Source organism: Miniopterus natalensis, chromosome 3 (assembly GCF_054644295.1).
Source record: "Miniopterus natalensis isolate mMinNat1 chromosome 3, mMinNat1.hap1, whole genome shotgun sequence".
Classification (NCBI taxonomy): domain Eukaryota; kingdom Metazoa; phylum Chordata; class Mammalia; order Chiroptera; family Miniopteridae; genus Miniopterus; species Miniopterus natalensis.
The window spans coordinates 32,527,469-32,547,631 of NC_142083.1; the positions used below are offsets into that span (position 1 = coordinate 32,527,469).

Sequence of the window (20,163 nt, forward strand, 5' to 3'; positions counted from 1 at the left end):
ATCCAGTTATATGAACTGTCAGTTCCTGGAACCTGACATTCTCTCATTAGGTTCAGAACCTTTGTAACTGCTGTTTCCTCTATAGGGCACACTACCCACTGCTCCCTCTACCTTTGCCCAGCTACCCTGCCTTATCCCTTAGGCCTCAGCTTAGAAGTCACTTTCTCCATGATGCCGTTTTTGACCACTGAAGTTTAGGTTTGTTGCCCCTTCTATATTTTTCTATAGTACCCCAACTATCACTATTTTCTAATACCACCTTAAAACTCCTCAAGTCTTATTCAAGTGTCTAGATTCCTGTCACTAGCATAAAAATATCAGGCTGAGCAAACAGCACCAAGTGCTATGCATGAGAACTATAACTACCACCTAGATAAAATAAGGTCAGTTTCTTTCCCCTTCAAAGAAAAAAAATCAAAATTTTACACACTTATATTTCAGAGAGATTCCAAGACTGACTTAAAACTATTGATAGATGACCTTTTTTAAAGAGGACTCTGGACATTATCATTCTAATTACTCAAATTCTTATTTACTTTTATTATTAACCTTACCATACATGCCAGAAGAGAGTGGCAATACAACACAATACGATAAGTTCTTTAAAAACCACATGCTCGCTCACTCACCCGAGACCCCGCAGTGAGAGTGATCGTACATATGCCGTTGCTGAAGGGTAGACTTTTTGTAAATAACATGGGGATGGCCATTTTCATAACTAAAATGTTTGGAATCCTCTGTGGTGTTCTTTAATGGTTCAATAAAATATTCTTCATCTTCTGTTGCAATAACACCATGCTGAAAGAAAAAGAAACAAAGAATTTGCCAAGAAGAATCATTTGAATATCATCATTACCAAAAGTTAAAAATAAACTGATACCTCTTTGAAACAGTAAAAAAACATGTTAGTAAAAATTTAGTCAATTGTACTTAAGTAAATATTATAAAAATTTTCCTTTTCTTTAAAAAGGATGTTTGAATACCTCTATGTGCTATGCTCTGTACTAAACATGATACATACATTATTTCCTCCAATCTTCCTAACAACTCATGAAGCAGCAGAGACCTCTTTGTGCTCACTAAGATATATTTCCTTTCCAAGTTGTGCACTTAACTATTTCCTCTGTGTTTAGGTATAGCTTTGTAATTGAGCTTTGGCCAACAGAAAATGGGCAGTGCTATACATCACCTTCAGGCCCAGGCCATGAAAACCTCCCCAATGGAATTCTCTCTGGAAAAAAAACCCCCAAAACCTAGGGAAGGTGGAAACCAAAAGAGGAGGAACCTGGGTTCCTGAGAGACCTCATGGAAAGCTGTTCAACATAGACGCTGAACACAACAAACCTTTATTGTGATAACTGACATTTTAAGGTTTATGTTACACCAATTAATATGTCCTTAATTAATACACCTGCCATATATCCCTATTTTGCTGATGAAGTGACAGGCTCAGAGGTTAAGAGCTTGCCCAATATTATACAGAGGTAAGTGAAGAAGAGCTGGAATGCACCCAAAACTCCGCTCTTATCCACAGTATTAATTGCCGTATACCTACTTATTGAACCAAGTCCTACTCAGCTCAGTCATAGCTCCTCTTTAAAAATGTCTCTAGCCCAACTGGAGTAGCTTCACCAGTCCCCTGAGCTCCAATAGGGCTTATTATTTATTTTTAATTAATTCCACACTTCTTTGCTACATCTCAACTCTTGAAGCTATCTTTAAATTTGGTATAACTTTTCAACTGCATGTTTTATCCTCCCAAGTATACTAGTTGCTTTCTTAAGACAAAGGGTTATGTGTCCTATTTCTTTGTGTCAGTTACAGCCACAGAAAGTGCCCCACGTGTACTAGGTACACCAAATACAAATTTGCTGATGAAAAGAAATAAGAGAGTAAAAGTTATCTGCATCAGAAATAAGAACTTGCATCCTTGTCTAACAGTATTTTCCTAAGTGTGGCACCTGTGAGGACTGCTCTTAATCCCACTAATTTACCCTGTAACACTGGATAAAACACAAACGCTTCGGTATTTCCTCAGCTGGAAAATGAAAGGGTTGGTGTAAATTGGTGGTTTTAAAACAGCACTCTGGGGAGCCCTAAGGGTTCCAGGGAAGAGCCCTCAGGGGACCGCCCCAGACAACAAAGAGAGACCTACAGGGCTTGGATCCACCGGCTTAGGAATCAGCTGTGCTTTAATTAATCTATATATTAAGTTTCCACATAACATTTAATTTGAGGAAAGGGTTTTGCTTCTTTAAAAAGAAAAAAGTTGAAAGCCTCTGGTCCAGATCATCTCTGAAGCCCCTTTGAATCTAAGGCTCTATGATGCCGTTTAGAGAAATTCACGTTGCGCATCATACGCTTGGAAAGAAAGATACGACAAAACCAGAGCTGCTCTAACTTAGAGAGGAAGGTGGGGGCCACCTATACGGAAAGGAGCTAAGAAATGTAAAAAACAAACAAAAATATGCAGTCCTTAGTCACTTCATATTATTTTCACCATTGTTTGCCTTACTGGAAAGATATCAGTCTCTAAATGAAATGCACATACTGATAGGACTAACATAATCTGCCATTAACGAACACTAATACCTGAGCATGAATGACTTTCCCAGGAAGTAATTACAGTTCCTGCAGGAAGGAAGGAATGTATGAGAAGTCTTGGTAAGAGGAAAGGGCAGGAAGGGGGGTCCAGAGTACCACCCCGAAAGGGAAGAGCACTAAAGTCACGCTGGACTGTGGGCAAGTCACTCAAGACAGGAAACTCAGGTTGCTGGGAAAATAGAGTCACAAGCCTTGTAAGTAGATACAATCTCTAATTTCAAGAATGGAAAGACTGTGGAAGAAAATCCAGAGATTTTATGCATTAGGTACTCTATAAGATGTTCACACATATTATCTTATTTCATCTTAATAGCTCTTTAAAGTGAGTACTACTATCAGCTCCTCTGTGCAGGTGAAAAACCGAGACTGAGCAAAGTTAAGTAACAAACTCACTTGACTGACTATGGAGACAGACTCTTAGCCACTATACTATAATTCCTTATCCTCAGGGTTATTTCTGACTTTATTTATTCATTCACCAACTATGTTTTGAATGCCTATCACACGGCAGGTACTGTTCTAGATGCTGGGGATACAGTAATGAACAAAACAAAGTATCACGGAGCTTACATTCTGGTGGGAGGAGCTAGAAAAAGTAATTCATTCATTAGATAAATAAGTGATCAATCAGGTAGTGATAAATGTGAACATGAAAAATAAAGCAGTGTAAGAGAATAGAGAGAAATTAGAAGTGAGGGAATTACACAAACTATTTAGGATGGTCAGGGTCATCCTCTCTAATAAAGGGGCATTTGAACAGAAATGTGAGCAAAATGATCAGAGTTGTAGTTTAGCCAAATAAATTCCATGGAGAAAAGGGCAAGGGAATTGAAGGTGGAATTGAAGCTGGGTTGGGAGGGAAGTGAGGACATGAATTGGGTGGGCAATGAAAAGGATCAGTGGCTGCACTGGAAAGATAGAAGAATGGAATACTTGAAACTGAGACCATAGAAAGGAGCAAGCTAAACAGGTATCTTGGGGAAAGGCAGACCAGACCGTGTGGTCATTGCCTTTGCATGACAATAGGGTAGGAGCATGCGTGCACTGTTTGAGAAACAGCAAAGAACTACTGTCGCTGGAGAGAAGGGGGAAATAAATATGAAATCAGAAAGGTGCTGGAGGCCTGACAATGGAGGAGCTGAGTTAAGCGGACTCCCAGGAATCTGTGCATGCCTAGCAAGAGCCCTGCTCTCACTTCCCTCAGCATCCCACCCACCTCTACATTGAGGCATCAGGACCACCAGGATTAATCCCCTCGTGTCCCCTTTCTCTGCCATACCAGTCCTTACAAGAAGACCAGACCCATCCCTTGGATTCTATTTCGCATATGGTTATACACATCATGTTTTCAGACTGCATCGGCTACTCACTCCCTTCACCATTTAAACCATTTCTACCATGCCCTCTGAAACTCCAGGTCAGTTATCAACAAAATTTCCTAAACCCTCAGCCTCATCTGTGAATGTTCACTTCATCTGGCTCAAATGAAAACCTGAGTTTCCCTCAATGACACTCCTCCTTGTAATCCTCTAGAATGGTGCTGCTTTCTCTCCTACATGCCTCCTATTGGACTTGCAAGCGGGGTATGTGTCCTTGTGACTCATTGCCATTTCCAACCAATTCTCCCTCTCCCTCCTCCAAAATAACCCAACCAACCAACCAAAACCCACCAGCTTTGAATCTCAAGCCATCACCTCCTCCCTCTGCTAGCAGCAGTTATCTACTGACTCACAGTCACCTTCTTCATTCTTTAAGCACTTTAGCTTCTGGATCACTGTCACTCTCTGCAATGCTATTCCTAAAGTAATTGAAGCCAATGTCTTCTTATATCTTAAAATGTGTGTATGTGTGTGTGAGAGAGAGAGTGCACATGCCCTGGATCCCTTTGAAAACCTAGGGATGAAGCCCAGGAATCACTTCTCAGAATATTTTAATTGCAGAAAAAATATATAGGATTATAAATAAAATAAATTGCAGTGAAATACAGGTATCAAAATATTTTTAAATGTAATAGTAACACACACGGCTTTTATAAAACTTTAAGATCTGCAGTAGATCTAATAATTAATAGAATTTCACAATAGTGGTTAACATAAATAATATTTTGAAGAACCTGAAAAATTGATATGAAAATATAATTTCTACTGGGGACAAAGTCCCAGGTACTGCTGTGGTTTGTTAGCGACATACATAATAGAAGGAAATGCTAGATTCATTCAAGAATTCGTAAAAAAAAAAAAGATGTAATTTGTCCCCATTCCAGGTCACAAACCCCTTGAATTTTATCCACAAACCCCAGGATTAGAAGTACTGACATATATGCTCTCTTCAATACCTGCGTTCTCAATTCTTGGCCTCCTTTTTTTCAAATATATTGTCCTCCACCTTACCTTAGATACTCATACTCACAGTCAAAACCTAGACTTCAGCATTATCAATATTTGCAACCTTGCCATGGTCTCAATTTCAAGTATTCCATTCTTCTGTCTCTCCAGTACTGCCTCTCAAGTATCTCAACTCCACAAGACAGCCCTTTTATGCCCAGTAGAACACACTGATCTTTTCATTGCCCTCCCTCACTCCCCTCCCGACCCAGCTTCAATTCCACCTTCGATTCCCTTGCCCTTTTCTCCCTTCATGGAATTTACTTGGCTAAACTGCAACTCTAATTAAATTCAACTTTGCTACTCTGGGCCTACACCCTTGCTGCTTCATTTAGCCAGAGGAAAGCACATCAAGATGCCAACTGGTCTCACTTTAACTTCATCATCACAATCTCAACTGTGTCCTTAACGCTTCATGGCAATTATACTATGTTTCTCTGGTTTATTTCAGTATCCCACTCTCCTGGATAAATATTTCATACTTTCTCCTCTCTTCTTAATCCCCTAACACCTCATTTTTCCATCTTCTGTTCCAATAAAACAACATGGCAACCTTCCTACAAACTACTACAACCACAAATGTCCCATCCACCTGGGTCTCAAGTCCATATCTATTTTACATCCTGTTATTATAAATGAGCTGTATATTCTCCTAGCTAAGGACAACTGTTCTATTTATGCAGATGATTCCATCCCTTCTCTGCCTACCAAGAACATCACTCCAGAAACTTCCCTTTTCTCTACATAATCATTCCTATTAAACAAAACTTCTCATACCACTCATGCCTGCAGCAAATGATCATCTCTTGCTTTCCAAAATTCCTTAAATCATTGTCTATCTAGTCTTTTCTGTTCTCTCATTTCTTCTTAAACTTTTGCCAACAACAGGTTTTTAGAAAGAGAGAGGAAGGGAGGGGGCGGACAGAAACATCAATTTGTGGTTCTTCTTGCTTATGCACTCATTGGTTGATTCTTGCACATGCCCTGACCCAGGATTGAGCCAACAACCTTGGAATATCGGGGACTGGGTATCAGGGATCGGGACAACACTCTAACCAACTGAGCTACCCAGCCAGGGCAACCTTAGTCTCACTTTTGCTCAGGACTTTATTCCAACGATATCTTGTTTGCAAGATCTTTCACAATTTCCTGTTAATGACTCTCCAATTACTTGTTTCCAGAATTCAATTCTTTTTAAAATTTCAGAGTTGATTTTCCCAAACCCCAACTAGGCGTCGTTAACCTTTATTTCTTTAGGTTCCTCACATTTGCTATATGTCGAAATCACTCTCTTCACCTTCCTCTTCAATCCAGCATTCCACTGGCATCCCCTTTCTCAATTAGGGAAACTCATAAACAGCCCCCAAACAAAAGAGAAACCTCAGCTGCCTTCAATTACTTTCTCTCCATTCCACGCCCAGTTCAATTCTATTTCAACTTCTTAAAATATTGTTAAATATCTCCTATGTACTATATGGTCTTATTAGATACCAGGGAAGAAAAAATTAATAAAATACAAACCCTCTAAATTTTCTCACCAAAGTGTGGTTCAAATTTCACCTTCTGGGCTCTCAGTGCCATCGCTTTGTAAAGGCGTCACTGTCTCCTAAATGTTCTAACCCATCTTCATACCTTCAGTCACTCCTGTTCCCTCACATCTCACAGTGGAATCAGTGTTGCTGTTGTTTTCTAAATCTCACATTCCTTTACCACCCTGTTAAACTATTGACGGCATGATTAATGTTAATGCCAAACTTCAAGGGCTTGATCAACGACTAGGAAGGGTACTTTTCTATCATATTTAACAGCAAGTGTCATTTTAACATGTGAAAGCTTTTAAAACACAGATTTACTTTGGATAATTTATTTTTATTCAAAAAGATAAATCTATTTTGTATGTAAAGCCTAACACTGTTTGCAGAGAAAGAAACTAGTGATAAGAGTACTCAATGTGTCTATTTATAGGAGTTAATCCCAAATCTTAAAATCTAAATAATCATTTTGACCTACTAACAGCAATAGAAAATGGACAATCTGAGCAAATTCTTATGTGAAAATTTCACCTATAGTGAAAATTTTCCTGAACTTCCTGGTTCTTAATACTCCTTTCAAATTTAGGACTTATTTAGCTCCAACTCTAACTATGTATTCTTTATATTAAAGTAGAAATAAGGATATGAATGTAAAGAAAAGCAGTTTCTGAAAGTATGGCTTCAGCATGCAGATCCCCCAGATCTGTCTCCTGCTTCAACAGTATTTGGACGGAACAGACCCAGGGACGCCCCTTCCCCCAGCCTCCGACCACCCTCCAACCTCTTTTCCAGTCACCTTCAGAACCACCTCAGCCAACCTCAGTCTCCAAGACCAGCCAACACCGTTTTCTGACCTTAACTCCTTGTTGCTGAACCACCATGAGCTCCGAAATTCGTCAGAATCATCCCACCGAGGTGGAGGCCCATCAACCGCCTGGCCAACCTCCATCTGCGGGCCTCCTACAGCCACCTCTCTCTGGGCTTCTAAATCTACTGTGATGATGTGGCTCTGGAGGGCATGGGCAACTTCTTCCTCGAGTTGGCGAAGAAGAGGTGCCCTCAGCACGAGGGCGCTGAGCCTCCCTTAAAGAAGCAAAGCCATCACGGTGGCCGCATCCTCTTCCAGGACGTGCTGAAGCCTCCCCAAGATGAGTGGGGCAACACCCAGGACTCCATGGAAGCCCCATGGCCTTGGAGAAGAACCGGGACCAGGTCCTTCTGGACCTGCAGGCCCTGGGTTCTACCCGAGCAGACCCTTCTCTCTGTGACTCCTGGAGAGCCACTCCCTGGGTGAGCTGGTGAAACTCATCCAGAAGATGAGCGACCACCCAACTCACCTCCATAGTCTGGCCATCCCCCAGGCTGGGCTGGGCGAGTATCTCTTTGAAAGGCTCACCCTCAAGCACGACTAGGTGCTTTTGGAGCCCAGAGGCCTTTAGGGGGCCCCTCTGCATCCCCCAGTGTCTGGCCTCTGCCTGAGCCTCTCCCTGAAACTCCTAGTCATCTTTTTAGCCACCTGGAGCCCTCTCCCAAACATGGGACCAAATAGAAACAATAAAGCATTTTGCAGCAAAAAAAAAGTTTGTGCTCTTTTACACAAATAGAACTTTAATGGCACATCTACATTAGCCTGAATAGGGTAAAAGCAGTAGAGGAAGTGTGGGGATATGCTTTGTTTTGCCACACTGAACTGTGCATTTACCATTAGCCTGGAATGGGCTCGGATGCCCAGGAGACACCCTACACTCTTGAAATCCATTTTCTAAGTAAAATAAGATTTATAATCAATCTTCAGATAAATGCAGGAAAGTAATATTTCAAAAGAGATATGGGTAATAAAATATTTTGCATCAACAATTTATAACCACCCTGGCCAGTGTGGCTCACTTGGTTGGAGCATTATCCCGTACACTGAAAGGTGGTGGGTTCAATTCCAGTCAGGGCACATGCCCAGGTCGAGAGTTCAATCCCTGATCAGGGCATGTACCAGAGGCAACCGATTGATGTATCTTACATCAATGTCTCTCTCTCTCTCTCCACCCCCTGTCTTCACTAAAATCAATTTTTTTTAGATTTTAAAAAAAAAGAATTTATAATCAGAAGTAGGTCACACATATTTAAGCGATGTTGATAACCAGAGAAAGATACTATATAAAGAAACCTAAAGAGGCAATCAGTGTTGTGGTTTCCTGAAATAATACGCACACATACATACACATATAACCTTAAATTTTTCACCAAAGATGGAGTTTTGTTTATGCATAAAAGATATCTTACTTGAACAGAAAAACTTAAGTCTAAAATTACACCTGAAGTTTCATTCATTTTTCTACTAATAATATAAGGTATTAAATATTGCTTTTACTTTGAAAAATCAATACAAACATTATCAAAAAGACTATCAAAAGCAAAGGCAGCAGAAATAACAAACAAACAAAAGAATTAAACTGTTGCCTTCCCTACTTAAACCACCTATATCTGAAGAAAGACATTTACACTGCAAATTTATTTCCCCGTAAGAAACTTAAAATTACAACATCTACTTACCAATCCAATACAGTTGCTTAAAGCCACTTTGGTTGTACTATGTTGATCTTCCAAGTATCCTGTGTAGTGACAGTTGTCTAAAAAATCATGTTTCCACTGGGGTCCATCTTTCCCCCAATATTCTACGGTGAAATGTTTGGACACAAAATCTGTGTTGAGAGTCAAGTTTAGGTGAAAGTGCTTGCCATAGGCTGAAAGTTTAAAAAATAACTTAGATGCTGCCTGCTGTGGGTCGATAGGGTCCATACTCCGCCGCCTTCTGGAGTGTTTCTCATTTTTCACAGTAAAGCTGAGGAAAGCTCCATTTTGGTCAACCCTTATTGGAATAGTTAGCTGGTAGTGTTCTAGATAAGTCAGGAATTCCTCTTTGTAATCATAAAGCAGAGAATCCAGAAAAAAAAACACATGGAAGAAAAGAAAATTTAACAGAACAAAGTAGCAGTATAAACAACAACTACATCGGTTAAAACTATGCACTACTATGTGTGAGTTATGGACAAAAAATGAGTAAAAGTTTAAAATATAAAGATGAATTAAGTTTCAATTATTTCATTTATCAAAATAACATTATTTTAAAAGACAGTTTTTCTTTTTTCAATTTAATTTTAAAAACATGAATTTTAAAGGCAAAATTCTACAGAAAATGTGAATATATTAAAATTTAAAACAGTGAAAAACACACATATGTAAAAGAATAAAATTTAGCTCAGATAAAATGTTTGTGAAAGTTATCCAAAACTTGTACATGAATGTTCATAGCAGCATTATCCATAATAGCCAAAGGAAGAAATAACCCAAATGTCTATCAAGTGATGACTAAATGAGTAAAATGTGGTACATTCACACAATGAAATATTATTCTTCAATAAAAAGAAATACAGAACATGCTATGACATGAATAAACCTTCATAATAACTGCCTTCATAATTAAAGCTCATTATCTAACATTATAAAAATGTGTTAAGTGAAAGAAACCAGACACAAAGACCACATATTATCTGATTTCACTTATATAGAAATATCCAGAATAGGCAAAATTTCTAGAAACAGTAAAGTAGAGGCTGCCTACGGCTGAGGGTATAGGGTGGTTTAGGGGGAATTTATGACTGACTATTGATGGGTACAAGTTTCTTTTTAGGGTGATGAAAATGTTCTAAAGTTGATTGTGGCCATGGTTGTACAACTGTGAATATACTATAAACCATTTGAATTGTATCTTTTAAATGGGTAAGTTATATGGTATATCTATTATATCTCTATAAAGCTTTTTAAAAAATCATCAGAATAACAAAAAAGTCAGAGGACTATTAAATCTATTTTCCCCACTTAGGTGTAGCAAATATTACCAATCTACCTTCTTAACTACACCTTCCTTTGGCGAGGTTTACTGCCAAGGAAAACCAAATGTCTGCCTGTTGCTTCACTGTCTATACATGGAGTTCATCCACAAATATAAACTCCCATGAAACCATGACCAAATGGAAATGCTTTGAAAGATAGCATTTATTTTGCTTCTCATGAATGGGAGTGCACACCAAATGCTATGGCTTTGCTTATCTACTTTGAGAGTGACATCTCCCACGTATGGATTTCTAGACATCAGCCTATAAAAGCCTTAAAAATCTGGTTCACCAGCACCAAAAAAATGATCTGTTACTATTCGTTCATGGGAGGGGAATCCAAAAGGTCTTCTTTCAATAATTCTATAAGGATTGCACTGGTTCACGAAAAACAAAATGACATTTGCTCCTGGGATCTTCCTGTTAAGATCTTTTCCATGATACAAAGTTCAATTCTGTGAATGAAAATCATAGGGCCCTACAAAGTTGAACGTCTTACAACTCTTACTTTTTTACCCAAGTTTTAGTCTTTAGATCAGAATTCTTAAGTTAGGAAAAGCATATGTCACTAAGGGTTCATATAAGGAAAACCTTGTATCAGAATTTGTCTGGTTTCTTGCTCTTTCATAGTATAAACCTTTGGATTCCTTTGAACATGAAATTACCTGTAAACTCTAGCAATGAATGAGCCTATTAAAGTTTAGGATTCAGAAGAAGAGGCCTAAGTCTATCATCTTCTGCAAAAGACCAGTCAACTCTAAAATCCACTGGATATTAAATACTAATAGAACAAGTTAAACAGACTTTTAGAGCCCTTAACATTTATGAAATGAGCACTGAACTGACACAGTAGGTCTCTGCTCCTATCACTACATATCCCAAAGAAAATGTTCACCCAAACGAAATATTCAGAAACTTTTCTTGTCAGATTAATAGCAATATTTTTTGCCAGTTTCAAAAGTGGGAATCCTACCTTGTGAGCTGTAGGAGAGCCTGTGATCACTATGAAATTCCGATGAAGCCATGATGAGGCTCAAAATCCAGGTTAACGTCTTCCACAAAATTTCCATAATTTAGCAAACTGGATGATTTTTTGGAGGGCTACCTATGTGCTAGAGAGTCAATACCATAGCAAATTAGTTATTAGATGGTCCACTGTTTAACAGGTACTTTTTTCCAACATCCCGTACTTTCTTCTCTATCTGGATTCATTTTCTCAATCCAAAATGAAAAAATTAATGATGGTAAAATTTTCATAAGCAAAGCATTAGGCTGATTAGTAACTAAAGTATGGCCATTTTTTAACCTAGAAAAACAGAAAAAATTTAAGTTAACTGAAAAATATCCTGAACGGACAGATCTATATTGCCGAATGCTTGCCAAAGGACATATACTACGAAATAACTTAACATAGTTAAATTAGACCATTGTTGTTCTTTATAGTCTAAATAAAATTCACAAGACTAAACACAGAGTTAGAAACCTAAATGTTTAGCAGGATAATGTCAGAGCTATTTAATAATCAAAGAAGGAATCTGAAGGGAAATAAAAATTCTTTTTAAATTTAAAAACTTTGAAGATAACAATGTATGTGTATAGTGACTAACCTCCTTTTGATAAAAATTAAAAGTAGGCTGACTTCACAATGAAAATTCATTTTATGAAAGCGTTAAACAGTGAGCGATCCCACTCCTTTACATGCTTTCAAGAACACTTGAATCCACGATTGATTTGTTGCCTTACGAGGCACCTATCGTTTTTTTCTTACAGACTGGATTTACAAACCCACAATGACATTCAGCCGCTGTCTGAACACCCAGACAGTAACACAAACTAAACTTCTGAAAAGCTGAACCATATTTACTGCAATCCTTGGCTTTATCTGGAAGTCTTACAGGACTTATAAGACAGCACATATAAGAAAGACAACTTCGACTACCTAGAATCTAACTGAAAGGAAAAGAAATTCATTTTCTAAAAGAAAATAATTTTTAAAATTTCATTTCAGGTATCACAACAGATTTCATGTCCTATTAAAACCTCATTCAGAGTCCATGAATTCATATTTTATACAAGAAACTAGCATATTTGGGTACCTGATTTTCCAGCGCACAGCACTTTAGAAGAAAATAATGAAGGGACCAGAAATTATCTCACTAAAAGCACAAAAGTGACCCAAAGAAGGAGAAAAAAACTAAAAATTAGTTCTCCAAATCAATACAGTTTGGGTGTAGAAGCAAAAACAGTCCTCACTTATGTGGTTTAACAGTTATAGTTGTGCATATGACTGTGTTATAGTCAATACCTGATGCTCAAAATACTATGCCTGATTCAGGAATAAAGGTTAAATTACTCTTAATAAAAGACAACTGACTATAAAGATAGAGGACACAAAAGATGTTAGAGATTTTCACCCCAAGTGTCTAATATATGGGATTATCGTAATAACTGCTTACATATTTGTTGGTTAAAAAAATGAATGGGTAAATAAGTGAATAAATAAATTGTTAAAATAAAATCACTTTAGGCATATAAAAGGATATTTGTAGTTAATTGGAAAATTATGTGGAATACTTTATTCTCTAAGGTGCTAGAAATAGCAATTATTACAACATATAAAATAACCACAACCACTTAAAATTCTTTATGTCTGTCTCTACAAGTTATTAAACTGCTAAACCTTGGAAAAACTAATTCATTAATCAACAAATATTGTCTTACTATATTTTCAAAATGATGTTATAACACCATGAGATACAGAAAAGATTAAGACAAAATCATTACTTATAATTTCAGTAACAAAGAAAAAAATTCAAGGCAGACTGCATATGCCATAACAAAGTTATGGAAAGGTGTTAGGATCAGATGAGGGAGGTGACTTCCGAATCAGAGAAAGGGGAGTCAAGGAAAGTTTTCCAAAAAGCAACATTCGAGATTAGGCCCTAGAAGATGAACAGAATTTCACAAGTCAAATTGCTGGGGGCAATCATTACAAATTAAAGAAATAGATTCCACAGAGTCCAAATGGTAAGAAAAAAATGGAAAATAGTATAGCAAGTTTGGTCTCTATACAGAAGACCAACAGCTAATGTCTAGAAAGGTAATTTAGGGTGAGGCCAAAAATAAGGAGAATTTTAAGTATGTCACTTCTTTGACTATTCACAACAATCTTATGAAGAAGGTGTTAGTGCCCGTGTCAGGCAGACTCCAATAATCCTGCTCCCTGATATCCACACCCTTGTGCAATCTCCTTCCCTTGAGTAATATGCTCCTAACCAGTTGAAGACCTCATTGTGGAGGGGATGTTACTTCCATGATTCCATTTCAAAAGATTCTAATTTCCATCTTACTGGTGGACTCTCTCCCTTGTTGAACTGATGAAGCAAGCTGCCATATGGAGAGGCTCACATGGTTAGGAACTGAGAGCAGCTTTCAGATAACCCCTGGCAAGGAAACGAGGCCCTCGATGCAACAGCCTGCAAGAAACTGAATCCTGCCCACTAACATGTAAGCTTAGAAACAGACCCCTCCCTGGTCGAGCCTTCTGTGGTGACCCCAGTCCTTGCCAGCACCTTCAATACGCTTCATGAGAGACGCTGAAGTACAAGGTACAGCTCAGCCATACCCAAACTCTTGAATCACAGAAACTCTGAGACAATAAATGTGTGTAATTTTAAGCCACTAAGTTTATGGTTTTTTGTTTTTGTTTGTTAGGTTTTTTGCAGCAATTGATAACTAATACAGCTGCCAATTTACAGATAAAGAAGTTGAAGCTCATAGTGATCATAGCTAGAAAAAAGCAGAGCCCAGAGCCATACACAAGGCTACTTGGATCTAAAGTCTAAATTCTTTCTATTATATCACACTTCCAGTTTATGATATCCTAACTTAAATATTCAATAGTAGTTACAAACAACCAGTATCAAATAAGATATTCATAAATGGTATAGGTTAATTAATGTGAATAGTTTTAAGCAACCTTATACACAGTTGTTTCATTTCAAAATTACTTCTACAGTGATTTAGGCAAGAGAGCAGACACTATACATCCTTTTTCAGGCAAAAATCTACGAAGAGATTAAGTCACACCATTTGCAATAACAGTAATGAAAATAATCCAGTTATCTTGGTTCCCAACCTACTCACATACAATCTCAAACTCCATAACTGTTGTTTCATGAACAACTTTCACTCTTCATTGTTTTCACTTTTTCTAGATCAACTGTTTCCATAATAATATCTGACATTGAGTCCCTCCTATACTTTAATTTTCTTTTAAAGAGGAATATATAATTAACACATTTCAATTAATTTTCTAGTAGTGGTGATAGATTTGTGCTGAATCACTCATCCTTTTTCCCCCTATTTTCCTGGGCTCTAAAACGAATGGCAAACTTATACAAACTCATGACAAAAGTTAGCTGATCTCATTTCTTACAGTTAATTCCTTTCCCCCTTGAGATATTTGCTGCTCTTCACAGTTTTGTAACCTCCACTCTTACCATTACTAACACTGTCCTGTAAACACCCAAGTTAAGTAAGCCAGTAGCACTGAGAGAAAAAGTAATATGTAACTACTTGATCAGAAGCAGACTAACATTTGATTTAAGGATTTGTAGTAAAAAGGGCATTGGTGCATGGCAGAAAGAGCAGAAGCTTTGAGGTTAAACAAACCAGAGCTACAGTCTTGGTTCCACCACTAGCTACAGTATCTGGCACTTGGGCACTCAATAAATTTAGTGTTCTTTCTCCTTTACTCACTCCAGCCCTCACTCCCCACCTTTTTCAAGCCTCCAGTGCCAATGAAGAAAATTAATAGTACATAAATGAGTTGGCTCACGCTCAACTAATATCAACAACAAACATATCTAATCACTCTTAGTCACCTCACAATAAAAATGAATGGGTTAAGGGAGGCTGGAAGGGGAAACCCACAAATCCCTGAGGGCTCCTGGGGGCAGGAAAGGAGCTACAAATCAGGGTGCTTTCTTAGCCTGGATATTCCTCCCAGGTACTCCTCTGATTCAGATACTCCACCTGCAGACAATCTTCAGCCCTAGCTGGTCCTCCAACAGGACTCTGTGTCCCAGGGCTGCCTGGTACCTGGGATCTCCTTGGAGCCAGGGCTCCTCTGGCCAAGGCTGAGGATCACAGGTGTCTGTCTTCCAGCTACTCCACAAGTGAAACAAACCAAACCATTTTGGGGGCCCTCAGAGCTCCCCACAGCATCAGCCACGTCCCCCTAGACCGGGCACCTGGGGCTGGCTGGCATGGCCTGTGCTGGTAGGGGTTGTGCTGGGGGCTATGGTCCTTTCTCTCATTGCACTTGCTGCTAAATGTCACCTCTGTCGCAAATACACACTTCGATTATCAATTCATCAAGGTCAACTGCATTCAGCCTGGGGCCCACGGGCTGTGGATGCAGGGTAGCAGGAACCACTTCAACCTCTGATCCCCAATCTTTGGGTACCCCCTGCCCCTTCATGCCTGACAGCTTAAGGACTGCAAATACTACATGAGAGCCATGAACCTCAGGGATGGAGGTGGCTAGGGTTTAAGGGCTGAGCAGGGGTTGAACAATCTTTCCTTCCCTAACACTAGCCCCCAAAGTGACAATGACCCTCTCTTGCTCAATAATCCTCAAGGGCTCCCTGCTTTTCTCAGGATAAAGCCTATCAAGGGCCTAACTATGGAAATAAGGCCTCTGTCTGCCTCTTGGTTTCCTTTCTTGCCTTTCCATACTATACTCTCTACTTAAATAATTATTATTATATACCAGATGATAACATTTTAACAGATGAAAATCAATGTGCCAAGTTTCTTACTATAATTTTTTCGATCAATAAAGTGGGTAACCTAAATGGTTAAAAATATATATTTTTTTAATAAATGGGTTAACTTACTTTCTGACACCTGCTGTAGAGCTTAATCTGCGTATCATCAACTATGTAGAGGCACTAACAGATATAGTTTCCAGAATTCAGACTAACATTAAAACATTACATAATTGTCCAGAAATCATAAAGCACTAGCTGTTTACATTGTATGGCAGAAGCATTATTATGGAAAAGCACAAAGGCTTTGAGTCCTGGCTTGACTCCAAGCTATGTAAACTCTCTGGATCTGTTACCTCATCTATAAAACTGTGATAATGATATCTACCTTGCAAAGACTTGTTGAGAGATTAAATTAGATTACACATGATGTGAAGTGTCCGCACACTTGGCTTTAATGGCTAAACAAATATTAGCCCCTCCACCCTTCCTCGTTCCCTGACTCATCACTTTTCGAAGGCCTTCCTTCATAAGTAGTTTTATGTGCTTCCTTCCCTCAAAAATGTGGAACAGTTGGAAATGATGATGGAATCAATCAACTACATTGTATTGTCTTTTAAACAGTAAAGAATTTAGGTCATGATAACTGGGCTTACAATACTTTAAATTTAAAAACAAGACTGAAAACTTTCATTCTACTTTGATTTCATGTATGCTTTTCTCCCTAATACAAATGCACCAGCCAGTAAAGTTAAGGGGTCATTTACCTGCTTCCATGGATCAAAGCTACTCTAGGCAAACAGAAATAAGATCAGACAACTTGCACTACAGTAATTCCCTCGGTAGTCGGCCCTGGTTGAAAGGTACTTACTTGTCTTTTTCCTCTATCATCTTCACTTCCCACTCAAGTGATCTGGGAGTAGCCAAGGTAATAATTTCCTCTCCCAAACCATTATTATGGAGCTAAAAGAACATGTATAACACCCTTCTCAACTTCTTTCATCCATCTTAACCCTGGTTTTTTATCTTAAGGCTGATCTGGTCTTCACAGAGGAAGCAGCAATACTATACTCCCTTCAGGTGTTTAGTTGTTATATGTGAAAATTAGCCTCTCATTTCATTTTCCACTTATTCTCTCAACAAATATTTATTGTCATATACTATATTCCAGGGACACCACTAGGCTAACAGTACACAGGTTTCCAGATCATTTATAAGCTTTGTAAGATCGGTTTCCAAGGAAAGGTATAATCAAACATACTCAAAACTTATCTATCAAGAAAAGCAAGTGAGCCAAAAGCAATAATACAAAACATCATTCTACAAAAATCAGGTCCGAAATTACATATTGCCCCAAACTATTTTTTTCCAGATGGCAAGTTAAATATACATTATCTGTTATAACTTCTCTCCTGAAAAACAAACACATTCTTCTCTTGAGGTTGGCTCAAAATGTTGATACTCAACCATGTCCTTTGGTGAAATCAAGAGAGCCACCAACCTCTTCCATGCTTTCTTCTTCCCTCCAGAAATGTTCCCTAGAATGTGCTATTAATTCTCTTACTGTATTAACTTTCTTTATTCACTCACAGAAGTCACACATAGGATAAGATCTGGCATAGAGACCCATCCTAAACCACTAGTAGCTACTAGTGGTTGCTAAGGAAATAAAGAGGAAGTGGTAAGAGTAGACGGGAGGAGGAATTCATTTCACACGTACTGGCCCAGACAGGAAAAGTATTAAAATATTTCAGGTCTTGAGGTTAGAGATTTTTCCCCTTGAGAATCACAAAAATATTAATACCACAACATAGATTTCATTTGCTGCCATTTGTGGCAAATGAATGAATTTGATTTGTTTGAAATCACCTATTCGCCTCTATACGCTATCCTTCAAAAACCTAAAACACCGATGATCACATTTAAGCACTAAATTAACAGAAACCAGAATTGCAGTCACCACTTTGGTGAAACACAGGAAAACAATTATCTCCAAAATTAATTTTCTCAACTTCCTTCAACGACACCAGTTTTATTTTATGTTTCTTTCCCTGTGATGAATTTTGAGAACTGTCATTCCCACAGCTAAGTCTGAGACTAATCAACATAAGCTCAAAACAGAAAGAAAAACAAAAGAAAGAAAATGTATCCAAGATATTTAAACATAAAAGAGTATGTTGAAAATCACACTCCAGTGTCTTTTTAAAAGTTCCAAGCCATGGTTCAGTCCCCCCTTCCTTCCCCCGCCCGGTACTGCACACCCCAATGCCCCTTCCCCCAGCCCCGCTGCGCCCAGACAGAGGGGAACAGTCTGAGCTGCCCTGGTTGAGTTGATCCTAAAGTTAACATTCAGGAGCCCATTTCCAGACAGCAGCGCTAAATCTATTTGGATAAAACGCGTGTGACCCAGACAGTTGGCATTTGGCCCAAACGCGTTGCACCGGCAGCTCAAATAAAAACAAGAGTAAGAAACTCACTCTCTTGTTCCCTCTCAGTGCGCTTTCTCACTCTCTCGCTCTCTTTTCTTCTAGTACAGCAAGGAAAGAAATTACCAAAGACAGGAATTGTAGTACACATTATCAGAAGGCAGCTTTCCAATAACCCCTGCAGCACTCACCGCCCCCCCAAATCCCTGAACTTTGATCCCATGTACCATATAAACAGACATACCCCGATATTCAAGGCTCCGGAGGGATGTGAGTCTAGCACGTCCCAAGTGGCCAAAAGTAAATCAAAAACACACGCTTCCATCTCTTTGATTAGCCTATTAAGAGCTTAACATATCCTAGAGCATCGGGGCTACAGCTAGCACATTAATTCTGCCCTCTGAGCCCAGGCATAAACTATGCACTTGTCTGACTACTTAAGACACTGACATGAAACCATAAAATGCAGAAGGTTTTTCTTTAAGAAAACTGGAAATCAGTATAAATACACATCATTATTACTTTCCCGATTACTATTTGGTGATGAGTTAAAAGACCACAATAATCATAATCAATTCATACTTCACAAAACATTATCTATATGTATAATAAACGTATATATTTTGCATCATAAAATATTTGCAAGACCCAGAATTCTCCAGCCCCCGACTAGTCTGGAGTTAAAAAGATTTCTATCTGTAAAATGAGTTCAGTCAAGCTCACTCATTGCCATTAAAAAAAAAAAAAATACACACACACACAGACAGAAAAAAAGTTTTCTACGCGTTATTCGGAAGACAAGCAAAGCACAAGTTTTAATTTTTTTAAAAAAACGGTTTCATTGAATATTGTGAAGTCTTCCTTACCGTTTTCATCTTCAAATTCTGATAAAAAGTAAGTTTCAAACAATAGAGATTGCACTGGACGACTCACGTACTCCCTCTCCTCTCTTAACTTTTTTTTTTTCTGCCCCCCTTTGCAAAGCCACAGCAGTCAGCTAGTTATTCTGCAGCCAGAATAAAACCCTATAGTCTGGCTAACCCAGGTTTTAGAGAACGGACTTTCCGATTTGGCAGAAAAAAAGAGATGCCTTCAGTACAACCAGGTTATCATCCTGAGATGCTGCCTTTGCAAGCCCCCTTTCTCTCCCGCCCCCCTCCCAAAAAAAGAGAAAAAGAAAAAAAGAAAGGAAAGGAAAAAAAAAAAAAAAGGAAGGAGGGGGGGTAAAAAAAAGACTTATTGGGGGTGGAAGTGGTGCCCTTTCTTCCTGGACAGCTTAGTGCCTTTTGCTATGCAAATAACATGGGAAGAGCATCAAAAGGTATCAGGAGAAAAGGAGACGAGAGGAGTCGGTTTTGTGGAAGTAGCGAGCCCTAGATCTCACTACCCGCCCCCAGCCAACTTGAATTGCAGCAGAAAATTTGGCAGCTTTTCCTCGGAGGCAGAGCACTGACGTCAGTGTGCAGATGTGCGGGCGTCGGGTGCGCATGTGTCCTGGTCGTCACGTGGAGGGGGAGGGGAGGCAGAGGTACAATTCCGGGGAGCCATTCAGCAGG

At 38.8% G+C, this 20,163-nt stretch overlaps 1 protein-coding gene and 1 pseudogene across 1 annotated transcript in view; one reads left to right on the forward strand and one right to left on the reverse strand.

Annotated features, from left to right (window-relative positions):
• Positions 1 to 20,163, reverse strand: part of ADAMTS6 (ADAM metallopeptidase with thrombospondin type 1 motif 6) — a 207,166-nt gene extending 187,003 nt beyond the window's left edge. The window contains exons 1-4 of the mRNA XM_016198764.2: positions 19,474 to 20,163; positions 11,381 to 11,713; positions 9,068 to 9,432; positions 630 to 798 (exon numbers count right to left, since the gene is read on the reverse strand). Of these exons, the coding sequence (XP_016054250.1) occupies positions 630 to 798; positions 9,068 to 9,432; positions 11,381 to 11,477 (631 nt within the window). The 5' untranslated portion in view covers positions 11,478 to 11,713; positions 19,474 to 20,163. The remainder of the gene's footprint in view (positions 1 to 629; positions 799 to 9,067; positions 9,433 to 11,380; positions 11,714 to 19,473) is intronic.
• LOC148093456 (type III endosome membrane protein TEMP pseudogene) lies at positions 15,045 to 15,859 on the forward strand (annotated as a pseudogene).